The 26,721-nt window shown below is 36.6% G+C and overlaps 3 protein-coding genes across 5 annotated transcripts in view; 1 reads left to right on the top strand and 2 right to left on the bottom strand.

Moving 5' to 3' along the window:
* cenpp (centromere protein P) overlaps positions 1 to 26,721 on the top strand; it is a 106,120-nt gene that overhangs the window by 12,014 nt on the left and 67,385 nt on the right. The gene's annotated exons all lie outside the window — the stretch shown is intronic.
* ogna (osteoglycin, paralog a) lies at positions 277 to 9,524 on the bottom strand. The gene is made up of 6 exons (XM_006631102.3): positions 9,268 to 9,524; positions 4,969 to 5,068; positions 3,784 to 3,948; positions 2,658 to 2,860; positions 1,494 to 1,589; positions 277 to 1,377 (listed from the first exon to the last, which is right to left on the bottom strand). Exons 1-6 carry the CDS (start codon positions 9,418 to 9,420, stop codon positions 1,207 to 1,209), a joined length of 888 nt encoding a protein of 295 aa, XP_006631165.2. The 5' UTR covers positions 9,421 to 9,524; the 3' UTR covers positions 277 to 1,206.
* On the bottom strand, positions 18,296 to 23,919 carry omd (osteomodulin). The gene is made up of 3 exons (XM_006631101.3): positions 23,727 to 23,919; positions 19,511 to 20,487; positions 18,296 to 19,194 (listed from the first exon to the last, which is right to left on the bottom strand). Exons 2-3 carry the CDS (start codon positions 20,463 to 20,465, stop codon positions 18,920 to 18,922), a joined length of 1,230 nt encoding a protein of 409 aa, XP_006631164.1. The 5' UTR covers positions 20,466 to 20,487; positions 23,727 to 23,919; the 3' UTR covers positions 18,296 to 18,919.

The raw sequence follows: 26,721 nt of genomic DNA, 5'->3' as shown, positions 1-26,721 counted from the left end.
CCACAATTCTGTTATTTACTTGGATTATGTGCTGACTAGGTGCCAACTTGGAATTGGTCAAGGAATATTTGTTCATCCGTGTTAATTTTTGTGCTCCAGTTAAATATTTGAAAAATATTCTTAATTAAAAGACTGGGCGGACTTGATTCTCTGATGTTTTGTAATGCATAATGGAAGTGTTGTCTGTGATGATCATTGGTCACAAATGTACAGTGCTTTCACAAGTAAGGCAAGTAATCACACACTCAGTCAATATGATATCCATTGCGAATAGTCTTAATGTAAACATTGAGTTTCTTTTATTAAAATACTTATTGAAAAAGTACACTTCGGACTAAATATAAACTTTGATCTACCTGCCAAACACAGATTCCAAATTCTGTGGCATTGTGGTGGCATTCAACTTCCTTAAAGGCTCTCGTGTATCTTATGGATATTTACAATCAAGTATTGGTTGTGCAATTTACGACTGGCAGGTAGATCAAAGTTTTGATTTAATCTGGGCATGTGTCTTACAAACTTTACATGGTGTGCTTCTTTTGGTGTTGCACATAATTAATAATTAATTTTCAGTGATAGTTACATTATTGTACAATATTGATTACACAATATTAGCATATTCTACTAGCTGAGCTATTAACTGTTAGTGCCCTATAACTATACATTAAATAACAGCATGAAGGTTTTTGGAACTGGTATTAATATCTATTTGTTCAAATATAAAAAGAGCTGATATACCAGACACGTAAGACAACTCAACTATAAAGTTTCTAGGAGATCACATAGTGATGAACTAATGTAGAAAGAAAGCAATAAATGATTATATATTTACATTTTATCCCAAGAACCTGTAATTAAAAATGAATGCAGTGGCTTTCTATTGATTTGATGTTAGTTTGCTGCTCAAGGTTTTAGGAATTTTGAGAACATTTTTGGGAAAAAGTGAAGAGTTTTATTTTAACATTAAAGGAAAGCTGGCACAAGCCAGAAATACATAATAGTAATTCTATCAAAGACTAAAAATGCCGGACAGATCTTAGGCTAGTTTGTGTGCAACAACACTGAATAAGCAGGCACGTGATTTGCTTGTGGAGTTATTTACAACAGGAGTGAGACCCCTTTCTCATGTTGCCCTCTACAGCAAAATTCACTTTTTGAAATCTAGGTGTTGAAACTCTTTGGCTTTTCCGTCTCTGCGGAGCCGTGTCAGAAGTAGCTCCCCATGGGGAGCGACTTCAGGCAGGTGAAGCTGTTGGGGTATTTGCCAAGGATAATGGGGTTGCCCTCCAGCCGAATTTCGTCCATGTTTGTGCGGATGTAGCGGGTGTTGTTGCCTTTGCAGAAGGTCTCGTCTGTGATTGCAGTGATGTTGTTGTTCTACAGGGGAAAAGAAAAGCCAGGTTTGGGGGGTGGCAGTGGCAGAAAAATAAAATAGTGGGCTGACAGAAGGTGCATTAGGAGTCCTGCAACTGGATCGCTGGAGATCAACTAACCTGCAAGTGCAGAACACGCAGACTTTCAGGAAGATGAGGTGGAACGGCCTCCAGCTCGTTATTGGCCAGGTACAAATATGAGAGATTGACCAGTTTCTGGAAAGAAAGCAAAAATATTTTTTTTCTATCAGTCCACGTGGTAGATAAGCATTGTGCGTTGTTCCATTAGATAGGATGCTTTCGTCTCTGCCATATGAATCCGGCTTCACAGAACGTAAATTCTGCTAGTGAGTGGTATGTTCTTAGACAATCCAGTAAAGAGACTGATTTGTAATTGGTAATGTTATTGTGAGGGAAAAATAGGTGGGAAATTGTGGTGCTTCAGTGGTTAGCTTTACTATATCACAGCAAAGCTGGGGCCGTGGGTTCAATTGCTGGGGTTTGTGGAGTTTGTGTGTTCTCCTCATGTTTGTGTGGGTTTCCTCCATGTGCTCCTGTTTCCTCCCAAGGTCCAGAGGCTTACTGGTAAATGAATTGGCTTTTGAGAAAACTAGCCGTGGTGTGAGTGTGTGTGTCAGCTTTGTGATGGACTGGCATCCTGTCCAGAGTGTATCCTGCCTTGTGTCTTTTGCTTGCCAGGATAGGCTCCAGCCCCTCCATGACCGTGTATTAAATAATGTTGTTAGAAAATGGATGGATGGAAAAATGGGTGTTACTTCTTTCTTTTAGGTTTAGACCAATAGTTACATTTTGTGTGGGTGTAGGTAGGTGGTTGGAGAAAATGCTACATGTGGCATTGCAGTACTCTGACCTGCAGAGTATACAAGGTGAGGTCAATTCAGTGCTGAATAGTATAAAAAACAATGTTTTTGCAAGGGAGGCTTGTGTTTTGACGTTCTGGTTGGCAGTGAAGTTCATTGGTTCCAGTATTCATCTCGGAGTTTCGCATTAACCTTTCAAAAATTGATCTGCTTCATTTTGATGAAAACACGTTGCCAATGTGGAATATATTTACATATACAGTACTTTGTATATGCATGACCCGTGAAGACCGGGTGACATTGATGGTTTGAGTATGGTGTCAGGGACACCCAGGTCTGTGTTTGATCCCTGCTTGTTCACAATGTGGAAAACTGCTAGACTCCCCACCTCTGATCTCTGCACTGTCAAGAGTGGCCGCAGTGTAACTTTGCCCTATCATTGGCATGGAATACAGGTACATACCCTGAAGGCATTAGCTTTTACACCCCTGGTTCTGAGCCTGTTGTGATTTGCATTAAATAATGTCAGTTTTGTTGGTAGGGTAGGGAGCTTGACCAGTCTGTTTTCAGCAAGGGAAAGTTCTTCCAGCTGTGGGAGCTTTGAGAAAGCTCCTTCTTCAATCTCGGATATAGCATTCCCAGTCAGGTCAATTCTTCTGAGAGTGGCTGCAATCAAGAACACATTGTGTTATACTTTGGCTGCTGCTATAATCATGTTTAAATGGACACTTCACAGCCTGATTGTATACCTTCACACTAGTACTGTTTATTTGGATTTACAGTAATTGATGCTTTGATGGTCTGTTTCAAAGAGCAAACCAAAGTAAAAATCTTATTCAGCTTTGATTAGAGAGAAGAAAGTGAATAGCACAGGGCAGATAAGTTAACTGTGAAAGACATAAATATATATGCAGAGAACTTTAAATGTAGGCTTGTCACCTTAGGGCTAGTGTGTTGTGAATTATTATATATTGTTCTGTGAAAAAGCTGATGCATTGTTAAACTGACCCAGTCAAAGAGTAGAAAAAACATCAGCAACTTAATTACATAACTTAATTAATTTCAACCCCTTACCGAACCATTGAGTCAAGCACAATGGTAGTGGGAAATGCCAAATATGTATATATTATATTTGTTTGAATATAAGTCTCTTGACTCAAAACTACACAAACAGTCACTGTCTAGTTTTGGTGTTGGTAAAGATTGAACAATGGAATTCAAAACAATTAAATAATTTACTAACATTACAAGTCTGGTAGCCCTACCCTGCAGCAAAAGAAAGAGCAAATTAAATTTTTACATCATGTATACCTTTAAAACATTTTCAATCCCTAATCCAAACTGTAGATAACATACTTATCCTTACATGAGGGAGTCAGGAACCAAGTGTACTTCTAAAAGTTTGCTATACAGTATATATAGTATGTTAACCTTAATTTTTTGACACTTCTGTAACTTGATTAAAATTCCCCATTTTGGTGTCATTTAAGTTTTAATTCAGCTGTTAAATCTATTTAGAATGTGCAAATGGGTTGTGTTCTTTATAAGGTTATAGAAGTGGAACTGAAAGAGAGCTGGTAAATACTTACGGATTTCACTGAAATCTTTTTGAGCTATCTTTGCAATCTTGTTGTAACGGGCATAAAGATAGGCTGTCTCCTTTGGCAAAGCTGGAACAGCAGTGATTACTGGAACCACCTCCTCGCAGTAAACTGAGCCACTCAGGCAGACACACAGAAGACAAGTGGGCAGCTCTGAAATGATTTGGAGGTTTGGAGGTAAGTGGTTGAAATTTATACTTTATAACATGTCCGTATTATGATGAAAATCATCTCAGAATTGCTCTTAAGATTAAATTAACAGAAAACAAGAGTCTAACCTGTTTACTCTCAAAAATCCCTAGTCTAGGTTAAAACGCTGTCTGTAATGGTTTGCTGAATTTTCATCTCTAATGGTTTGGTACACAAACTTCACAGCAGTACACATAGCTATTTAAGTTTTTAATTTAACTGGTTAAAAGAGTAAACAAACAATAGTGAGTTTAAACCAACCAAAAAAAAGCATATTGCAGTGTAATCATGGCATTGAACACACATTGTGCAAATTTTGTTTTCACTGACTCTAGATGTTGCTAACACTTAATTGTGGTGAATTGCATGTAATCTGAAAGATGGGTTCAACATCTTCATGATAATGTCATAGGTACTTATGAGGTGTACCTGTGACAGCAGTATTATCCCCTTGTAGCCTGATCTCATTAGATCTGAGAAACTAAGTAAGGTTGTTAGGGGTTGATAATGGAGTGGAAGACATCTATGGAATTGAAGGTGGCTGCAATAAGTGGGCCAGTGGACCAGTAGATGGTGCTCTTCTCTGTAGATCATTTCTTAACCAGTGCACCCAGTCCTGACTAATTGGTCATTGATGATCCTATGGTACTGGTTATAAGACTTGGGTGGTTAATTCAATTGATGAGATAAGTAATTGACTGGCACATAACATGTGCATTAGGTACTGCACTTCAGCAGTGGATATAGTGGATCCTCTCCCTCATGTGGAGCACATTGGAATTGTTTGGGATAAAAGGCACTATGCAGTTTCAAAGAAATTATTATGAGTATACAAATCACAGTAACTAAAAGTCAAGCTGAAGTCACTTGAGTCACTTGAGATATATGTGTTTCAAATCCAGTTAATTGAAAGTGTGTACTATGTGTAATTTCAGTTGGTTATTAGTCTGAATTAGATGCTTTGAATGTATTTGTTTTGTTTACCAGCTGCTTCTTTGGGAGTTGGAAGTACAGGAACTTCATTTTCAGCAGGTTCTGTATCTGCAGGAGGAAGATCCTCGTAATCTATAATAGTCTCCTGTTTCTGTAGATTAAATATTCGATAGAAACAAATTAGAAAAATCATAAAAGTATTAGTGATAGCCAGTGTTTACAGTTTTTGGAAACAACCATTTGTTCAAGAATGATTTTGTTTTTACAATTTCAGTCCATAAAAAGGTGGAGAGAACAAAATTAAACAAATATGAAAAAATTCTCACTCAATTCACATATCCACAAATCTGTTTATTCTACCCAAAGAAACATCAACAGATCACCTCTTAGATGTAAAAAGGTTCTGGGAAAGATCTCTTAAAAGATTGAAGTGTTGACAATTGCAGATTGTTTTCGGTAAAAAAGGACCTTTCCAACACAATTTTGTGTGAAAGACTTTATCTCACCATGTATACTTTTCAAAATCTCAGGGACATTAACAAACTTAATTGCTTCTGGTTTTGTCCAGGTTGCTCTGAAAGTAGCACAGTTTAGAACAAGTTGCTTTACTACCTTGTTAATGTAAATAAATTGGGCATTTGAGTGGTTCAACTAGTAAAGATGGTCTCTTTAAGTACAGCTTGCGCTCCTAGATCTATACAGGTATGCCTTGGATTTCTGGCTCGGTCGTGTCCCTACCTGACTGTACTTGTAGTGTCCCAAACACAACTGCTAGAATGCAGCCAGGGGTGAATTTTGGGATAACTTTGTCCAATTTTGTCTTTAAGCAGTTGTTTTTCTTTTCAAATAATACCAATAAGAAATCAGGCAGATGAAACCTTTGTGTAATATATGTTCCAGTTCCAGATAAGTTTTCTGTGTCTTCATGTCCTGTGATGGGTCAGACTATAATAGAGTTATGATGCCCTCACTATCCTTTTCATTGATGGGTATGGGGCACCAGTCTTTTTTGTCTTGTGCTTAAGAGAAAGAGAAATCACTCTAAATTCAGGATGTATAAGGAGAGAGCAAAAGATGGAAGTTGGGAAGAGCAGAAACTGTATGCTGGGACCAGAACAAACTCCCAAGCCCACCCATTTTACATGAGAACACAGCAGCAGGGCCACAACAGCAGTAAAGTATGTCTATCATAAATTGGCCTCATTAGTCTTCTTTTAACACACAGATATGATAATCAAAGAAGAGGGCCATCTTGCTCGCAACATATGACAGAGCAGTGACATAGACTATCTTTTCACTGACCTGAAAACAGTCTTTTGGTGCCTTGGAAAAGTAGTCAGACCCTTGCACAGTTTTCACATCGTGTTTCTTTAAACCTTGTGGTCCTGACACTTTAGTAGTAGCAATGAATGTTTGTTATATGCACAACCTTCTCCACACATTCTGAGCATAAAACAAAAATAATGTATGTGTCTCTGTAAGGGTCTTCCACTCGGGAATTGAATTTCAAGCAAAGATTCAGCTTTGAAAACTAAGATGTCACTGTGAGGCCAACAGCAACTTGGTTTAATGCAACATCGCACGGTTTAATGGCTAAGATTGGAGAATAGGTCCAAGAGTTGAAGCTGGCCTCTATGATAGAATGGCAGGAAGGAAGCCATTACTGGAAAACAACACCTCAATTCCTGCATGAAGGTAGCAATAAACTATTTCACTGACACTGCAAAAAAGGGCAAAATGTGTTTGTGGTCAGATGAGACAAAACTGGAGACATCTAGGTCTAAATGCAAAATATTAACTTCCAGTGCAAACGACACATATCATCACCCAGTCAACACCATCCCTACTGTCAAGCATGATCATGCCAGCATTATGCTATCAGGCTACTTCTCACCAGTAGGGATTGAGACGCTTGTCAAGACTGAGGGGAAAACTTATGCAGCAAAGTACAGGCTGATCTAAGAGGAAAACCTCTTAGCATAGGAATACTCCGAAGGACACAGTCAAAGGTATACTGGTGAGACTTAAGAAAAAGAAAGTCTAAGTCCTGACTTGAATGCTATTGAGAATCTATGGAACAACTTGATAGCTGCTGTCCATAAGTGATTCCAAAGAATATTGAAGGAGCTTGAGCAAACCTGCTAAGAAGAATAGGCAACAATTGCACCAAGCCCGTGTGCAATTTGGTAAAGACTAATGCAGAACGATTTGCGGCTATAATTGCTGCCAAAGGTCCTTCCATGGATTACTGATTTCACGGTTCTGAATACTTGTGTGGTCAACATTTCATGTTTTTCTTTTTAGCTTTTGCTGACAGTGTAACTTCTCCTCATTATGATCAAATGATATTGAGCTATTTGAGCATGTGACTGGTTAATAATATAGGCTAAATTGGTTTGCTTGGTCCGTCATTGGTTCTGGCAGTGGTAGCGTACTAATGGATTATACGGTAGTTTTTACTGTACTGTGTTTTGGTCTGTTTAAAATTTGTACCAATCTCTGGCAACTGAGGGTAGTGCAATCTAAGTCTAAACAAAATCTAAATCTGCATATAAAGAGAAGACTTGTACACAGAGCTGTGAAGAAAGTCCTTAATGTTCCAAGTTCCTTGCTTCCAACACATTGCACCAGCACTGCTGCTATCTGAAATTGCTATATGCTTCCAACTTTTGCAAGCTGGCAATGGTATTCTGTTGTTATTCCACAGTATATTCTATACGTACTGGGTGGAAATCGCATGTTTAAAGATTGTCAGCTGTGAATATTTAGCTTCTTAGATCACAACCTACAGTAAAAGCAACTCTTAAATGGCCATTAGAATTCCTGGACAAAGACTGGATATAACTCCATTTAAACATATTTGGTCCATCTTTAACTTGAGTTGTCAAAATCCAGCCTTTAAAGTATTCCCTCAAATAGATTCCCTGCAGACAAAAACTGTGGATTTTATCCAAACAATGTGTAAAGTATTCTGTTGCCTTGCATTAGACAAATTCGATTTTGTCTTTTTTGGAAAGTATTCACCCCTCTCATTTTTTGCCCGTTTCGACAATAAGGAAACATACCCTTAACATACAATAAGGTTCTTTAGATGGTGGGAGTCTGTTTAAGTCTGTATCTGTATCACCAGTAAGATTTATTTTCATCAGTGTCTTTGGTGCCATTCTGTAAGGGCAAGGTTTTCCACCAGCTACCAACAAACCATACTGCATCTATACTGTAGGTCTAAAAATAAAGACTGCAGAATTTGCATCAGGGATATCGGGGAGACAGATTATGATGATGAACGTCCGGCTATGCAGGTGGAAATGTCCTTGATTGGTCGACTGTAGGTCGACAAGGGATCAAAAGCTCGACATTGTCCATTGATGACTTAGAATGGTACGAAGATGATTAGTCTAGGAAGTGACACCAGAAAACACTTGAATTCATGTCGTCTTTCCTCAGTTGTGAGTTGAAATGGTGAAAAGCACTTTCCATTCATGGTAAACTGGGCGAATCAAATCACACTCAGGCAAACATTTCCTTTTGCTGTGTCATTCAACTAGAACCTGGAGCTGGCCTTCAAGATCTTTCCATTGTGAAATGTTTCCCAGTGAAACAAGCAGCACATGTTTTATATTGAAAACACAGTTGGTTTTAGCACACGTCTTAGCAACCACCCATATTTTTTTCATTGAAAAAAAAAATTGGTAAGTACCCAGGCAAAATATTTGACTTACATATGCTTAGTTTCAAATGATTTATATTTAATTCCTTGTGGCACTGGAGAAATAAAATAATACATTTAATATACTTAAGTAGAATATTTCACCAGATATTGAACATACTTTGGACTTCCCACTTTTTATGAAGACTATCTTATGTACCGAATTCACAGTGACTGCAACAATTGTTTTAAGATTGCAACTGATCTCATGCCCTGCAGCATCATTCCTGGCAAGTTGTGTGTCTATGTGGCTTTATTGACAGCAGCTGATGCTGTGCACTTGACTGTCCAATAGTGGAAATAAAGTAGCAAAGCTGGTATAAAGAAAAAAAATAATTTAATAATACTGTACATCTTAATACAGTGAGTAAAATTGTTGAATAGTGGCATTCATAGCTTAGCTTTACAGTTATTTTGCAAATCAAATAACACGAACATTAAAATGATTAATCTAGGAGATTCTGAATTTATTTAAGGCATCCACAATCACGGAAGATTTTAACCGATTTTAACCGATAGTGGTGAAACAGAGCTGATCCCTTAAGCAGAAAAGCATAAGCCGTCAGCTTGTTTGCATTGCCCACAACAGAAAATATTCATTGTCAGAAGACAATTAAAAAAAACAAATTAAATAACTGTACCTTTGCTTCCAAAGCTGTCAAATCGTCAGGAGTGCGAAATATATCCTTCTCATTGTTATGGTGTTCTGAATCCAAGGTAAATGCTGTAACTGCTGCTAAGATTACCCAAAGTACAAGTATTAAAGAAAATATTAGTGGTTTTAGCTTGCTCATCTTGTCTGAGGGCACTAGCACTTGCTAAATGTTGTTGAAAATGAAGTAGTGCTGTGGGTATTTTCTTAGTGCCTGGGAGTAAAATGTGATCTGTCAAATCTGTATTTAAAGCCTTCATGAATAGCTGCCAGGGGATTCTTAAGCATGAGTTTATGGAACAGACTTTAACCCTGTACATTCCACAAGAAGGAAAAAGTTATTTACTTTCTCCTTAAAAAGTTTCGAAGTGTTTTTTTCTTATTTTGCAGTGATAGAACATCTGCAGCATCAACATAATTTAAACAACAAGTTAAAAAGAAGATAGCATCACCTGTAGTTTTACAGTGCTTTAATTTAATTAGGATAATAAGGAAAATTATTTAGCATGGTGGACTGTCTTACTTGTTGTTGACTATGCTTTTGAATCAGAATTGTTTTGCATCTTGTTTAATTTATTCAACTCTGTGACTCAGTGTCTCTACTGAAGCAGGACTTTTAATTAAAGTGTGTTAATATCTTTAAGCAAATCCTTTAAAATAAGTCTGAGGGTGTATGTTTCTAATTCTACAACTGAAATGAAAGTATCTGCAACACATTTTATTAATTAATGGTTGCCTACAGCATCCCACAACTATACCAGTATAACTTGTATATTATTGAAACATGGCTTTTACTGTGTTACAAAATTTTATGTGTTAATTGTTTTTTAATTTTATTTAAACTGCTACTTTAAAAAAATGTTTATTAGGTGATCAGGACTAAATTTATGAACAATAGTTCAGACAGTCTGTGGATTATACACCTCTCATTTTTAATGTGAGAGAACATAGTAAGACTTTCCAGACTTCTAATCCTTTAATATAAACTCTGAGTGCAGATCTCTACATAACTTAATCTCTTTCCATTGAATACAAACCACATAAAAATAATGTCACTAAAGAATTATGTAGTCACTGCATTGTGAGTCATGCATTATGTCTGCAATTTATTTGGGATTAAAAACTAATAAAATAAATTGAACTGTTTACAAATACAGAGAGGTGGTGTTGATTATTTAAAAAAATCAAATTGTATAATAGCAATAAAAGTGTTTAAATGAAACAGAGTTGTGAGGTGGTTTTTTTCTGCAGGAAAGGTGGTCTTCCTACAATCCTGTCATCCAAAACATCATCCATGGTGTAACCCAGTGCCAACAGGATGAATAAAAGCATGTTGTTCTTGAGGTGGTCCCAGTTTCTCGTTCATGTAATGTCAGCCATTGGCAGGCTCATCAGCCTCAGGAAAAAAACAGTATTACTAGTGTAATAATTTCCTTTAACTGTACGTCTCTATAAGGTCTTTTATAGGACCTTGGCAGGCTTTGCTTCTTGTCGTGATAGAAAAACCTTTCAACAGAATCAAGTAGTTTTCTAGCCTCGTGTGCGACCTGCTCATGTTGGCAGGGGGCGTCGGCTAATTGCTCTTTCAGCATTGTGCCTTTCACATGCTTAAGTGCGTTTCTTTGGCTTTCAGTATTCCGGAACAGACCATGTGATCGATGATTGTAACATGCTTGTTAATAGGAGGCTCGTACAAGCCGAGAGAAAGACTGGCAGAGAGTATAACGACTTTGTTTTCCGCAATGAACGATGATGGCTTTTTCCCTGTCCACACCCGATTTGGAAAAGTCATTTTCAACTTCATCCTGCTCATGTGGACAGAACGTTATTCAGCTGAGAATTTTTATCACCCTTTATTTCACTTTTCTAATCTAACCGAGCGAATAACATGAAGTCAACAAAGCTAGAAGGAACAGCACATCTGACCTAGCCTCTTTTCAGTATTTCTGGGGTGCATTCATTTCCCTTTTCCAGCCCATGTCTCTTTCTGAAACTCCAAATAGGTCGTGAAGCTTGCTTCAGTAACCAGAATTTCAGTCAGGGATCCCTTCTTTTGGTGATTCTTCCTCGAGTTTTCTTCTTATCCTTTTGTGGTTTTCTTCTTGGCCTTGGTATTGCCTATGGAAATTGTTTGAGCCTCTTGGCCGATTTTTCATTGGAAGCAGGTGTTTGTGTTTATAGAAGAGATGTGACATAAATGGGCTGCAGAACAGATATGAATCATCAACACTTTACTCCCCAGGTTGTTCACTGTGCATATTATCAATGTCATGTTCAGCATCATTAGAATGCTATTTGGTGTTTTAATTTACATTCCATTGGACACATTCAACTCACTACAGGCAGCAGAATCAATTAGTTGGAGGTACTAACAAAGCTGAGAATATTGACAAAGTTTAAAGCATGTATTGTCGAATCATTCTATTCCCACAAAATTGTTTCAGCTACTTTAATCCTTAGTTTTTTTTCATTCTGATATTTTTCTTCACATTTTATCCACAGTAAGAACTTTATTACTGTTTAACTTTTATATGCATATTCATATTTTATCCATTATAATCCCGACAAAATCTAACAAAAATATAAGCATCAAACATGTGTTTCCAAACTGCCATTCAACAGGGCATTCTTATGGCAATTAATTAATAACTTCTCTTTCCCTGTGGAATGTTCAGTTCTTCCAGCTCAGAATGATCATATTTTAGGGTTTCAATAGGAGATTTAGGACGCTAAAGAGAAATGTGATTTTAAGAAGCTAGCATTTTTTCTTTTTCTCTGAATCATCTTGGGAACATGTGCTGTTTTTCCGTTTCAGATCTCAGCAGGAAATGAATGTTTAGAGAATGGCAGGATCTCTCCATTGCTGTAAACAATGTCACAGATTTAACACTTAAATCTGCTGTTGTCAAAAACATTTTCTTTTTCAGAATCTTCAAATCGTTTTCAAATCACCGCTAGTGAAGAAATTGTGTGCTGTCTTGGTTGAGTTTGTATGTTCTTCCCGTGCTCCTGTGGGTTTCCTCCCACAATCCAAAGTTATCTAACATAGGTTCAGATGGGTAACTGTGTCAGCATGCGCAGACTGCAAAGGAACAAGTAATAGGTTTATTCCATACTTCTTTTTTTTCAGCATGGAATAAACCTATTACTTGTTCCTTTGTAACATAGGTTTAGTGGCTTCTGGGAAAAATAGTTCTGCTGTGAGTGTGTGCGTGTCCGTGTGTGTCCTGCAGTATTTACAGAAAATCCTAATGCTAAAGGTAGAGCAAATTAATGTGCTAGCTGAGAAACATGAAATCATTGTATTATTGGTTTGAATTTGACCTGTTACAAATATTAAGCATTGTTTCTTTTTTAAAACTTTTTAGATCTTCTTGTGCAATGCGTACAGTATGTCTTGGATTATTGTTGTGTTAACATAACAGCCATTGTTTTTTGTATGTTAAGTCATTAATATATGTAAAAACCAAAACAGCCTTTGCACGTATTTTGGTGATACAATACATCTCGCTACCCAGCATTAAAAAACATGTGACTGATACATGGCCCCTTCTTTGCACCCCAGAAAAGAGGAAAGGGGCCCAAAAATTAACATTTGAGGAATGGAAACAAGTGGAATGTAACAGTGTATAAGTAATATTAAAGGTGTGCCAGCAATTATATGAGCTTGTAAATGTTTACTGTCCTAGGCACTGAGCCAGATCCCGGAGAATGTTTTTTCTGTGCTAATTTGCTATAGTGCATTTTTGTGTCAGGGTGATTTTTAACTGTATGAATATTTTCTAAATCTATAAAGTATATTTAATATATAACCTCCGGTTTTAGATATGCATCACAACAACCACACTAGGCATTAGCCCCAGAGATATATGCATATTTCTTTATTTCACTTTGGAGATTTCTATCTGTAGATGACATTCAAAAGGGAATATCTTTGCTTGACTGGCTGTGTACCAACATGCTTAAACATTGTATATTCATTTGATGTTATACTCTTAGAAGAACACAGTTCAAATGCTTCTGGGTTGATGGATTACTTAACAGGTAGTATAGAAAGTACCTATTAAATCTTATAACAGACTAACTTGTTTCTCACCGCTGTGCATAGTCTTAACATAACCCAATATGTGTGTCTTTGCAGCGCCTGTGACCTTTAAGGCATTATATCATGTCAGTTAGTCAAGACATTGCAGCTAACTCCAGACCAGCTAGTATTTCTTTCTTGAGAGAGGTGGTTGAGGGAATAAAATAAAAATAACTTGATTTGGGCATTTCACTAAATCTTAATGAAACACTTTTAAAACACAAATCCTGGAGTAAGGTCGAACAGAAAATATCTAAATATATTTGTAGCCAAATTAATCCATACAGAGATAACATTAATATTTGCTAATCCATGCCAAAAGGTGTATCTGGGTATGGACAAAAAAAGCTAAAGTTACATGTGAAGGGTATGATGTTCTGTTATTGTGTTGATGTATAACATGGGTTTTTATTTCTTTAATGTGCTTTTGTACATCAAGAAAACTGAGACTTTGTGTTCCAGTTGGTGTAAAAGATACTGTTACTGTTTTGCACCTGCATTATTATATTGTGGACTTGAGACATTTTTTTGAATCACGTGTGTGTGTGGAGAACTGTGTCTTCCCATTCTGCAGACTCATCTGTGTATTTTCGATATAACATTGTGTCCTTGTTTTGTACAGTGTCTTGGATTATTGTACATACATCTTTGTGACAGAGAGCTATGTTAATGAACGGTGTGCTAATAATTGAAGTGACAGGTACGATAATACCATCTGTTACCTCCGGGGTTCTTAGAAAGCACTAATGCTGAATTGCTGTGCTCTTGCACAGCTGTATACAAAAATGGAAGTGTATGGAAAAATGGACGCCTGGCTCATGCTAAGTACAATTGTGAAATTATTTTGAGCCATACAACAAGCAATTTATAACAGAATGATGAAAGAGGAAACAGTAAGCAGAAGAACATGGGAGGACACGCAAGTTCAAAAGGAGCTTTTTAAAGAATTGCAGATAAGGCTTTTTAGCAAAATGTTTTTTAAAGTCAGAGCCAAAGAAAGCAATGAGTTGAAGACATTATTCCTGAGATAAAGTGCCAAGTTTTAAATAGAAGCATTCACGTCTTCTATGGTTCCTCTTGGAAATTCATTCTGCATAAGATGGTATGTATTATAATATATTTAAACCAAGCCCTCTTCATATTAAATATGAGAGATGAATATTCACTGTACAGTTCACTGTACAGAGAGTGGGAATGTTCACCGTATAGTGTTATGAAAATGTTTGTGTTGTTAATTACTTTTTCAAAACCAGCACAATTAGCTACATAAAATAATAAAATAAGAAATACACGGCTCAACTGTCAGACATCAGAATGACTCGTGATCCCAAAACATTAACGTTTGAAAGCCTACGCTTTCAACAACCTGCAGATACCACTATATAAGTCAAGACACTATATATATATATTTTTAAAGTTCAATTAAGATTAAGATGTAATCTGGGAAGATCAATGCTGATGAGACTAATAAGAAAAATATTGCTTTACTTGACAAAATTCAATCCTTTTATGATTTGACACTTTCTTAAACAATATTTACATGTAATAACATTTTGAATTAAATGGAGGGATGCAAAAAAAAACTCACTTCCACTGTCATTTTTCCATTATGTAATGGAAATAACCACAGCTGTGAAACAGTATTGTTATTATGTTTCAAGCATTTCAGTACATTTCATGGACGCCGAGTTAGAAGAGTTAGAACAGGGTTACTCTTTGGATAACATTACAGAACCACCCACGATTTTATTAACCTACGTCGTTCTAGACTTTGGTATTTGGAAGAGGAGAGAATCTACATTCTCACCTGTGAAACCTCTCTCCAAGGCAGAGTTGAGATCTGCCACTGGAGCAATGGAAGTTTGGACACATTCCATCCACCTTGGATGCATAAATTGTTAAAAAGATGAGGAGTAAGTATTGTGACATAGCTGATGTCTGAACAACTAGTATTTTTCTTCATTGCCAAAAAGGAGGTATAATGCAACAATAGGTTAATGACATTTATGGAAATATTTTTTTATTCATTACCTGTGTGAAAATTGCATATAGTGTTTCACTAAAACTTGAAATTGCTAATCTGTGGATATGAATCTTGTCCAGCAATATCTTTGGCCAAATATGCATAATACTGTCCCAAGAGTAAAGTAGATGATTGTACTAGAGTTAATTAAATTATTGCCTTTAACAGCAAATTTTATTTCATTTTAAAATCATAGCGTCTCTCTAGTACTGTAGTAGTTATCAATATGGGAGATATTGATATTTTGGCATGCTGAAGTTGGGGAACAAATGTTGTTTCATGAATAAACCAAACTGCTTGTTAAAATGCAATTGATTTGTGGAAATGGTATTTTATCTGTAATCAAAGACTGGAATCTATCTAACAAACCTTGCCATTGTTTATTTTTGTTAAAAGGTTTGAACTATTTTCCATACTGTACTCCTCAGCCATGCTTTGGCTTGAAGCCATGGAATTCAGTCTCTCAAGGAATGATCTGTAGTGTGTGATAGATTAAACAGAAGGATTTCACTTGAACTGCTCAGCATATAGAAGGTTTCAGAAGTCCTGAACCCTGATAATTAAGTACTTACCACGGGACTTTCCGTTGGTGTTGAACTGAACGGACTGACCCTCACACCTCTGTGGTCATCTCCCCACCATCCCTCACTTTAACATTCCTCTGGGTCAGTTTAGAAAAGACAGCAAAGATTAGCATCTTTAATTCAAAATGGGAACCACATGGAAGTATTTGTGGGAAGTATGTGGAAATTCCAGTGAACAAAACTACCTGTGACCTCAACACATTCAAATCCCTTCAACACCTTTGCTAATTTACCAAATGTTCAGGAGCTAATGATATCACAAAAGTACATGCACTTTGTGTAAATGTTTTCATATTCAAAATAAAATATAAATAATTTAATATTTCTTATATCCTTCTGATTAGATAGTAGTTATCTTCTGAGTTAGAGGATTATTTTCTCTTTTGACCCAAAGAAGTAAAATAGACTATTTAATTTAACTGCACTGTTTGCACTGTTTTTAATTACAACAGATGTCAATTCACATATGCTTTGAGCATTTTGTTTTTAAATGATTGATTCCCCTTGCATGCATCCTGTGGAGCTTTTTATTATTTTCAATCATATACAGTTCATAAACGTTTTAGTAAGGTGTTACTTGGTTAAAGCCATGATTTGTGTTTCTGCATGTAGGATACAACTTAAAGCAAAGTTTAGGAAATATATTACTGATACACACAGCAAGATAAAAAATAGAATTTTAGGTGCAGGAAAAGTGTAGCATTACCTAAATCAGTTAAAATGGAGTGATTTAGGTTGAATCATAAATAAACAGGAATGTGAAGGGTTGTACTATACGAGTCTGAATGGAAGATATGGGCACAATGTATTTTATGGTGAAAGAGAAAAATAGGTACAGTATGAATTATTAAATTGGGATGTTTAAAAGAAGATGCATCTTCACAAATGAGACTGTTAAAGCTGGATGCTTGAAGTTGCCACTATTAAACAGTATTGGACAGTGCCTAGAACATGAAGTCACATACTGTTGCACGTATTGAGTTGCAGTAATTTAGGATAGGCGTCTCAAAAAGGGTTAAAGCAGCTTCTCCCCCTCCTCCCCACACACATCACCCGGTTCTGTGCCTTGAGGGGAACTTCTGCAGCTGGAGATCTGGAAGTCTATACAGCTGACTCCTGATTTTACAAAAAAGCACTGAGCTCCACTGCATCACTGTGAGCCTTCCTCATTACAGCACCAGGCATCTTTTCTCCAAGCCTGAGGTCGAGAAAAAAACTGAGCATCTGTGCTAATATACAAAGCCATAAGCTTGAAGGAGGCAAAAAAAAGGATTAAGGCTATAATAAAATTAAAATGCAAATGCAATTTAAAGTTTGAACTTTTTTCTTCCAGTTTTTTTGGAATCTTGTTGGTTTCAATTTGTGCTCCAAGTTAAAAAAAGCAAAACTGATTGTATTTGACAGTTGGAAACAACTAAATCTGTGGCATAATGACTAAAGGATAATCGGGTTATTATATATAGGTCTAACGTGTATTTCCCATGTAAAGTGTTAAGCATGTATTATTAAATTCTGCAAAGGTTCTACTTTCCCGAAGTCAGACTGAAGAAAATAGTATTTAAAAGAACTAGAACATGATATGATACAGTAGATAACAAATTAGTAGAGAGGGTAATATTCTGCTAAAGGCACCCGAGTTATTAAATTATCAATGAAGAACAGTATCAAGTTAAACTTATGAATTTGGTATAGTGACATAGGTGTACAGAAGAAAATGGACAGAGTATATGATGTGGTGTATTTAAATTTAAGGCTAATGATAATCTTCCAAAATAAGGAGGTAGGCATTCAAGGTAATATACGAAGTGAATACATAATTTGGGGTGATAGAAAATTAAAAATTAAAATTAAAATTAAAAATTATAAAATGTCCTCTTTTCTCTTAGAGTACTGTACATGTACAGTAGTTTACCATGTTGTAAAAAGTTATTGCTGCTTTGTATTCAGTCCTGTGAAGAGTGACCATATTTATTCTGTCTCTCAAATGTGTATCCTACTCTGACAGACTAAAAAAATTAAAATCTTTTAAGTCTTTAATGGAGAAGATTGCATTGGAACATGCTCCAAAGCATTCAAAGTTCAAAGTCAGACCATGGTCTTCTTGAGAACAACCATGAAAAATAAACCAAGATGAGATTTCTTACTCACTTATGCAACTGTAGAAACTTATATTTAAATGTTGATAGTAGGATAGTACTTTTGTATCAAAATCGCAATATATCAACATATTAAATATTCCAGTAACTTTTGTTTACTGTTTTTATACATTTCAGATTTCAAAATACATCTAGTGTTGATTGCCATTAAACCACTGTTCCATGGAATGCTGCCAAGATTTTTTAATTGTTTTATTATGTACACTGGCTTGTTAAGGCCCACAAAGCATGAAAAAGTCAAGTATTCATCTACAGTATGTATAAAAACAAACAGTTGAGAGTAGAATTAATCCTGAATCTTTGTACTTGGAAAATCATCTCTATTTTTCCAGGTTAAATAAAAAAGGGAACAGCTGGTTAACTCATTTTCATTTTTCAACTGATAGAAGCCTTACATGCAGAGAAGAGGACAATTTTTGACTTGTGTACCAGTCAATTATTCATGCCTACATTATTCATAAATAAAACTAATCAGAACTAAATATATATCTCATGCATTAACTATTCAGCCAACACATTCAAGCCTAGTATGCAAGATAGTTTTTGTAGATAACCTAGAAATTGTTCAGTTCTCCTTCTTTACATTACTTGTCATACATTTATGTTAATAATGTCTGATCAAACAATGTGTTTGATCAAAGGAGAATTCAAGGACAGTCACAAGCCTTCTTCTGAAACTGTAAAGAACTGGATAGGGGTGAATTCTTAAGTGATGTGAGTACAAAGATAAAAGCCACTGTATTTTTGAGTACCAATTTTACTTCTTAGCATTATGAATAAATATAGCAGTTCTTTCAGTCTTCTTTTGGATACTCTTCAACTAGTACTGATTCGGGCTCAGCAGGTATATTTCCTCTTAAGCGGGGGCGCCCTGGTTGGAATACTGGAGGTGGGAGGTAGTTTTCAATGACCTGTTGTTCACCATAGAAGATATTCTGAATGCGTGGGAAGCACTGGTAGATGTAGTAGTTTATTGGGCCTTTCAGCCTGTTCTGATCAATGCGAATGTAGGTAAGCAGATTGGGTCTTAATAGATCAATTGTAGGACACAAAACGGAAACATTCAGATCTGTAAAACAGAAAGAAAAGTTTTTCATTAAAACATATTTAGTTAAAAAAAACAGTATTTGAGCAGGACGACTATATTGTGATTTATATTTTACAGAATTTGCTAGATGAAATACATTACTGAATGTTTTTTTAAGTTTAGAAAGTTGACCTTCAAAAACATATTTAATAGAATAACTAAGCATATGTACTGTATATTTGTTGGAGAACCCATGAATGCACCATGCAGAATAAATGCACCATTTAATATTAAGATTTAACTAAATGCCCAGAACAAAAGCAAAATCAATACAGTATGTCTGCAAAACAGAACCTACCAACAAACTCATTATGATTGAGGTATAGGTGCTCCAGGACTCTTGGGATAAAGAAGGCTTTAGACAGTTGGTTGTGACCAAGGTTTAGCTCCATCAGATTTGACATGTTGAATACTTTGTAGGGAACATTCTTGAGTTTGTTGTATGATATCCTAAGGGATATGAGATTTGGAGTTTTCTTGAAGTACCCTTCAGGGATAGAAGAGATGGAGTTGTTCTCCAACGACAGTTGCAGTAAAGAACTTGGCAGGTCAGATGGCATGGATTTCAGCTTGTTGTTGCACAAGTTAATTTGCATGAGCCTTTTCATACGACTCAGGATTTTTCCTTTAACTGCAGCATCTATCAGCTTGTTGTTGCAGAGATCAAGTATTGTTAGGTTCGTCAGGTCTTGAAGGGCATCTGGTGACAACTTAGAGATCTTGTTGAACCCAAGAAAGAGTCTGTGAAGACTGTTTGGTAAAGGGGCTGGAATGTCTTCCAGATTATTGTACTCTAAGTGAAGTTGAAGCAGTTGTTTTATTTGGAAAAAAACACCACGGTCCACCATAGAGGACTTTATCTTGTTGTGGCTCAAGTTAATTTCTCTAAGAGATGTCGCATTAGTGAAGGATTTTGCGTTCACAGCTTCGATTTCATTGAACTGAATATATAGGTGACGGATGTGACGAGGAATATTGGGAATGCTTTTCAGATTCCGATTGTCACAGTACATTGCAAACGGATAGGAAGGTGGGCAAAAACATTCCCTGGCACACTCATATGGGTAATACATGTATGGATCAGCATAGTCAGTAGTAGTTGGGGAAGGAATTTGTACAGGTACGTCAGTTGGTTGCTTTGTTGGTTCAACGTCATAGTCATATATAGGGCTGTAGTTGTCAATATAATCCTGACACATAACTTCCATACCAAAGAGAAGGATGATTACTAGCAATTGATTTTGATTGCCCATGGCTCAGTTATGCCTGTCTCACCTGTTAAAAAAAAAAGAAATTATATTTATAATAACTGTTAGCATGGCTGTTCTGGAAATCCAGTTTAGGCTGCTTAATGTATGTAATTATTCATACCTGCACTGACTTTATAATAAATATTGTGCTGTTGTCCTTTTAAAAGCATTTTTGCTTGTTTACTACTGTATCTTGTGAACTATTTTTTCCTACAAAGTGGAAATAAGCAGTGTTTAAAACTATAATATTTAAAAGAATCATGGATAATAATGTTAACTCATCCTATACTGTATCTTCGGGGCAAAAAATAAGACTTGCTACATTTCAATCTAGTGAGGAACAATGACTGTTAATTGCATTTTATTAGGGAGAAGTTGATAAACATCAGAAACCTGGAATACTACGTATGGAACAGAACTTCTGTGTCAACAAAAATTTTTTTTTTAAATAGGCACTTAATTTCAGCAAAAAACATTAAGTACCCTAGGTGTTGGTATTTTTAGCAAAATTTTGTCTGAATTAAGACCAAGAGGACAGCTGGAAACACAGAGCTCCGGTAGGTCCTGTAGGTTTAGACAAACCCTAGAATAGTGAAGTGTGAATTTTACTTTAATCTGAGCATAGACAGTTCTCCACACAGATTGTGGCCACAGCAGATTACTCCTTCATCAGGTGAAGAGTGAGATATACAGTATACATTATGTAATATACATGTAATGTGTTTAGTGATAAATGTGTGTGTGTGAGGCTGACGTCTCACATTTGTATAGTTTCTGAGGAGGGAAAAGCACATTTTGAAACTTCTGTAGCACTACCCATTGAAAGAGTTTGTTGTTAAAAAAAGATGACCCATTGAAAAGGTTAATTGATACAGATCATTGTGTTTCTGCATGCAGCCCAGCAACCAGGGGTGCAGTCACAGGGGTAGTTTTCAGAATTGGAACCCAACTCCTCTGTTGTAAATTGGACCATTCTGAAAGTCCAGCCCCAAATTATACATACTTTAGTGACTTAAATGCTAAGCCGCTTTTGTAAAAATGATATTAGACAAGCAAGTTGTTTTGTGACAGGGTTCATACTATAACTACCATTAATGATGTTGGCTTGAAACTTGGCCCATTATTAATTTCCCAGTGCCTCTTTGTAACCTGATCCTTGCTACACCACTGCCAGGGGCTAGAGCTGCTATTGAACATTTTTTAGACCTTGTGGGAGTTCTGAGACTCCTCTCCATCTTGCTTGAAAAAAAAAATCTGATTATCGTTATCGTGACAGTGTAATTTAAAATATACAGTTTTCTTGTAGGTGGTCTCTTCTATTTTTTTTAAGAAAGAACATGTGTTTGATATATTGATCTCAAATGCCTGGAAGCTTATTGTCAAGATGATTGATGTCTGCCACCAGCCAGGTGGTCCGTGGCACCATGGCTCTGTATACAGTACATGTTTTTGATTTCCAGCTGTAACTCAGAGACATTTTTATTGCCAGAATATCTCTTGAATTGTTGAATGTCTCTGGGAATGAGTTCATTGCAAAGTGGCTTTTGTCATTTTAATCTCGCTGCTGCCCAGGTTTACAAGGGTCTTGTGGAAAAAAGGCTCTTTTTATATTTAAACAGTCTTTCATAAAGAAAGCATTTCAGAACGATGCCTGTTTTCACAGTTTTGTCTTAGGTTGCACACCATTTTACTACATTTTACAAAAAGCAGGTTTCTGTTGGCATAATGCGTTTTCTTCTTGAATGTCTGGAAAACTTCTGCTCAGACACTAAAACACTGTTTCTGGTCAAAGTATGGTTCAGATCATAGGGTGACTTTTTGGATTTTAAATGTCACAGAAGGGGTAGTTTACTTCTTGCCCACAGATAGATTTCTGGGGTTTTCTATATAGTGTTATAGTTTAAAAAAAACTAATTATTTTATTGCATGATGCATTTTCCTTTTTAGATGGAGCAATTCACCTCATCAATAGGTCATCTTTCCCTTATACCTTAGTAGTCAGGAATGAATTAGATAAATAAATATAATATATATATATAATATGCTGTTTAATAATAGGCAGAACATATGTGGTAGAACTGTCTCATCTGAATTTGATAAATTAAAATCAGACAAAATGAAGTCACTTTTGGATATGTAGAGGCATACTGTTGAACCATAAACTGGAGTTAGACAAATCAGTAACTGACTTGTTTGTTGAACTGTAAGTTTGCTGAATTTGCAGTTCCTTCATGGAACACTTTTGCTTCTCGTTATTGAAGAAAACTACATGCAGATTCTTGGCAATAAAGCTTCTTAGTGCTGCTCGCCTGTGCACTGCAATGGATGGACCATTATTTGTCCTTGTCAGAGAAGTGATGATGTCAGAATTAAAATTATTTATATTGACCTTTGATTTTGATTAGTTTGTTTCATCTTGTTTTTGTACTAAACTATTTTACAGCCTAAAGCACACAACAGTAAATATAAAAAAGAAAGAATTAATCAGAAGATTTTGCCAACAGGACTATTGTATTTTTTGGATTGTTTGTATGTAATTATGCATAAGTAGATACTCCCAGGACATGAATCTGTTTTCAAGCATAGTACATGATTTATGGCATTTACATTAGCAAGAGAAAATTCACCATAAAATAGAATAATAGTAATTCTAACTTTATTGTTTGTATTTCAGTTATACACCCATGGATGACTTTACTGTCCTATAAAATCTTTATTTCCTACTACCCCTGCAATTGCATCTTATATTGCAAATTGTAGTGGCCAACAAATGTTGTTTTCAATTGTCCAAACAGACAGGTGATGAAACATTAATTTGAACAAAAGATTAATTCTACAATAAAACATTTGATATTTTCACTAATTATGCAGTTCCAGATCACTTCTGACACTCTGTTAATGTAAGAAGTTTCAGTTGTTCAATTCTAAGTCTTAACAGCATCAATGAAAGTACTATAGTTGAAATTAACATTGCCAAAATGTTTAATCATTGAATAAACAGGTGTGCCATTACTATTTGTTTTCAATTAATTGCTTGCAAACTTGTTAATGACTATGATGTAAGAAGTTGCATTTTTTCAGTAGTATTTTCATTTTCAAATCACTTATAGATGCAATTCACATCCATCTACCTCTTTTTAAAATTTAAAATGAACATTAAAACAGTTAAATCAATATTTATCCACACATCTGATTCTGAAATTTTTTTAGCAGTTACATCAGTGATTCTGTAGTTTTCATTCAAAGCAAATTTTAATATCATACCTGATAGATATTTTTCTTGGTTCTCTGGGTGAAGAGCACCCGATTCCTTTAAATTGAAGCCAGATTCCCAGAACTGTGTCTGATCCCTTAAGGTTAAATGATTGAAGCCACTGCTCTCCGTCTGGAATCTGCTGTACTTCAAGTGCTTCGCACTGCTGCTTAAATGCTTTTGGACTAGATTAAAAACCGTCTCTCCATAGAGCAAATTATTTTGGAAGCAAACAGGTCCATGTGCTCAGTGACCTCAGTCAAGTCTTGTGGTTTCATCTTTTTTCTTTTCTTGGGTTGAGGTGAAGTACAAGTTTCCTTCAAGACTAAACATAAGGGATCAATAGACATTTAAACGATACAATATGTGCTTTGTGATTTGGTATTGTTATGGCCTTGGTGTCTTTCAGTGACTGTTTTGTCAAACCTTAAGTTCCTGTGGGTGTTTTTTGTAAGTTTATTGTTGCAAGCATGCAGTCTGGTGGGTCTCATTAGAAATGTTTACGTGACATCGTCAGCAAAGAGCAGCTTAGAGTGCCTAATTGGTCTCCCTCCAAATTTCAGTGAGCACTTGTGAGGTGTCAAAAAAAGATCTAATGAGAAGTACTTGGGATCTTGTGGCTGAATTTTTTTGTAATAAGACGCAGACTTTCAATAAACGCAGGAACAGTTGCAATCATAGTGCTTACAATGAAGCAGTACAGTGTGATATTTCTGAGTCGACATTAGAGACTAAGCCTTAAGAAACATTTTTTTTAATTCTGGAACAACATATAAAATCGGTGACTGGACTAAGTACATTCTGATGCTACATTTTCCCATATGGGTGAGATTAAAAATCCTCATCTATACAATTTGAGTCTTTGTTAGGGGAGTCCTTAGGAATTGTGTTTACCAGACCAGTCAACAATTTGTCAAGAATAGCCCACAAGAGTTGTCATGTCTGTCCAACAGTGTGAAATGCACCCCAGTTACTGACAGACAGTGGTGTTATATTTTGCAGTTGTGCAGTGCAGGTGTTTAAGAAACATTTCCTTTGCTGAAAAGGACCACGTTAGTACCCAGCCAATGTCCCAGAACTACATCTTGCTGCTTTTCCATTGCACCAGCGGCTGTGAATATGCTAGATGGTTCCAGGTGACAACTTCACTGTTAGCTGATTATTAACGAATAAGAATTCCACCATAAAAGCACTTTTCATCCCAAAGGATTGCAAAGCACTTTACACACAGATGTGTTCCCACTTCTGCCACCTCTGAAGTGTAGCCCCCACCAAGGTGATAAAAGGAAGCATTTAGGTGCCTGCAGCCTCAGAACACTGTAGATCAGGTGAGTAAACTACTCCACCAGTTAAATCAACAGGAACCTTTAGGTAGAGTAGATACCCAAACCTATTGTTATCTACGCTGCCCTCGGTCCCCATAATGACTAAGTATCCCATAATCCTGCCCCTCCTTCCATACCAGCGCATTGCGATTGAAAATTCTGGTCCAGAGGGAAGCCCAACAACAAAACCTTTAGCAGCCATGTCACCCTGCAACTCACACCTGGCAGCCCACTGAAGCTCAGCATTGTGTCAGCCTGGTCAGTACCTGAATAGGAGACCTCCTGGGAAAGCTAAGGTTGCTGCTGGAAGAGGTGTTAGTGGGCCAGTAGGTGGCGCTCACCCTGCGGTCTGTGTGGGTCTTAATGCCCCAGTATAGTGATGGGGACACTATACTAGAAAAAGGCGCCGTCCTTCGGATGAAACGTAAAACCAAGATCCTGACTCCCTGTGGTCATTTCTTGAAAAGAGTAGACGTGTAACCCTGGCGTCCTGGCCAAATTTCCCATTGGCCCTTACCAATCATGGCCTCCTAATGATCCCCATCTATGAATTGGCTTCATCATTCTGTTCTCCTCCCCACTGAGAGTTGGTGTGTGGGCAGTGTTCTGGTGCACTATGGCTGCCATCACATCATCCATGTGTGGCTGCACATTGGTGATGGTGGAGGGGAGTCCCCATTACCTGTAAAGCGCTTTGAGTGGAGTGTCCACCTCCAACAACAGCAGTGTAGCTTCCATTACATGTCTCCCATGCCAGTACTGACCAAGGCCAGCCTTGTTTGGCTTCTGAGATCTGGTGAGATCAGCCTACAAGGTGGTGATGCTGCTGTCAAGAAACACTGCTGCCTTTTCTTGAGCTTCAAGTAGTTTTTGGTTTGTTGACTTTGGATTTCCAGGACTTGTGTGGACTGTTAACAAAGTGTTTTTTTTTTGTTCTCCAGCAGAATAGTTGCTCTGTTAGAACTTTAACAGAAGTTCTGCCATTTTTTCCCCTTCAAAACCTTCAAAACCCAGGACTTTTGGTGAATAGCCCGATTACTGCCATTTCTAATCATGTCCTCATGTGACCAGCAGACTGGATGATTTTTATCTCAGGTGCCATCTGTTTAATAATAATAAATCTAATAATAACCATCATCATTTATGTAACTTTCTTTTAAAAAAAGCAGTTGCAATCTGTTACTGTGAACTAAATTACATATTGAATGCAATTAACTTCTTCCTCCCCTTTTTTAGACTTTTGTTTTATTGCTTGTTTATTAATACTTGGGCTGTTCTCCAGGGTTACTAGACTGATTTTTATGACTCAGATGTCGTGCTGTTCTTTGCCCTGCCCTGACAAAAGCTTCCATATTATCACACTGTTTTGTCAGTGTCATTAAATCCTTGGAATAGCTACACCCTGCATTCCATTTTTGATGTCTCTAGACATCTGAGGCCCAGTTACGCTGGATAACCCACTGTTTATTTGGTGTACTACGCTTTTCAAAATGTTGGTCTAGTTTTCCCAGTTACAAAATCAAATATGAATTTACAACTGAAAGCTGAAAACCTTTCCTCTATAATGGATTGAGGATCAGTTGTTTTTCATAATCTAAACTCTTAAGCATGAGCTGTCAAGTCAAAGCTAAGGCATGTCAATTGTATAAATGTTCTTTGTTATTTATTGTATATTTTCCTG

This window comes from Lepisosteus oculatus, chromosome 4, assembly GCF_040954835.1.
Source record: "Lepisosteus oculatus isolate fLepOcu1 chromosome 4, fLepOcu1.hap2, whole genome shotgun sequence".
NCBI classification, from domain to species: domain Eukaryota; kingdom Metazoa; phylum Chordata; class Actinopteri; order Semionotiformes; family Lepisosteidae; genus Lepisosteus; species Lepisosteus oculatus.
Note: the sequence above shows the minus strand (reverse complement) of the source record. Positions and strands in the feature narration are given on the sequence as shown.

Coding starts and splice junctions, on each gene's coding strand:
- ogna (XM_006631102.3), bottom strand. CDS start 9,420: ATGAGCAAGCTAAAACCACTAATATTTTCTTTAATACTTGTACTTTGG. Junction 1,590..2,657: donor TAAAAGCTAATGCCTTCAGG/GTATGTACCTGT, acceptor CTTTCTTTCCAG/AAACTGGTCAATCTCTCATA. Junction 1,378..1,493: donor TGCGTGTTCTGCACTTGCAG/GTTAGTTGATCT, acceptor TTTCCCCTGTAG/AACAACAACATCACTGCAAT.
- omd (XM_006631101.3), bottom strand. CDS start 20,465: ATGGGCAATCAAAATCAATTGCTAGTAATCATCCTTCTCTTTGGTATG. Junction 19,195..19,510: donor CAATCATAATGAGTTTGTTG/GTAGGTTCTGTT, acceptor TCTGTTTTACAG/ATCTGAATGTTTCCGTTTTG.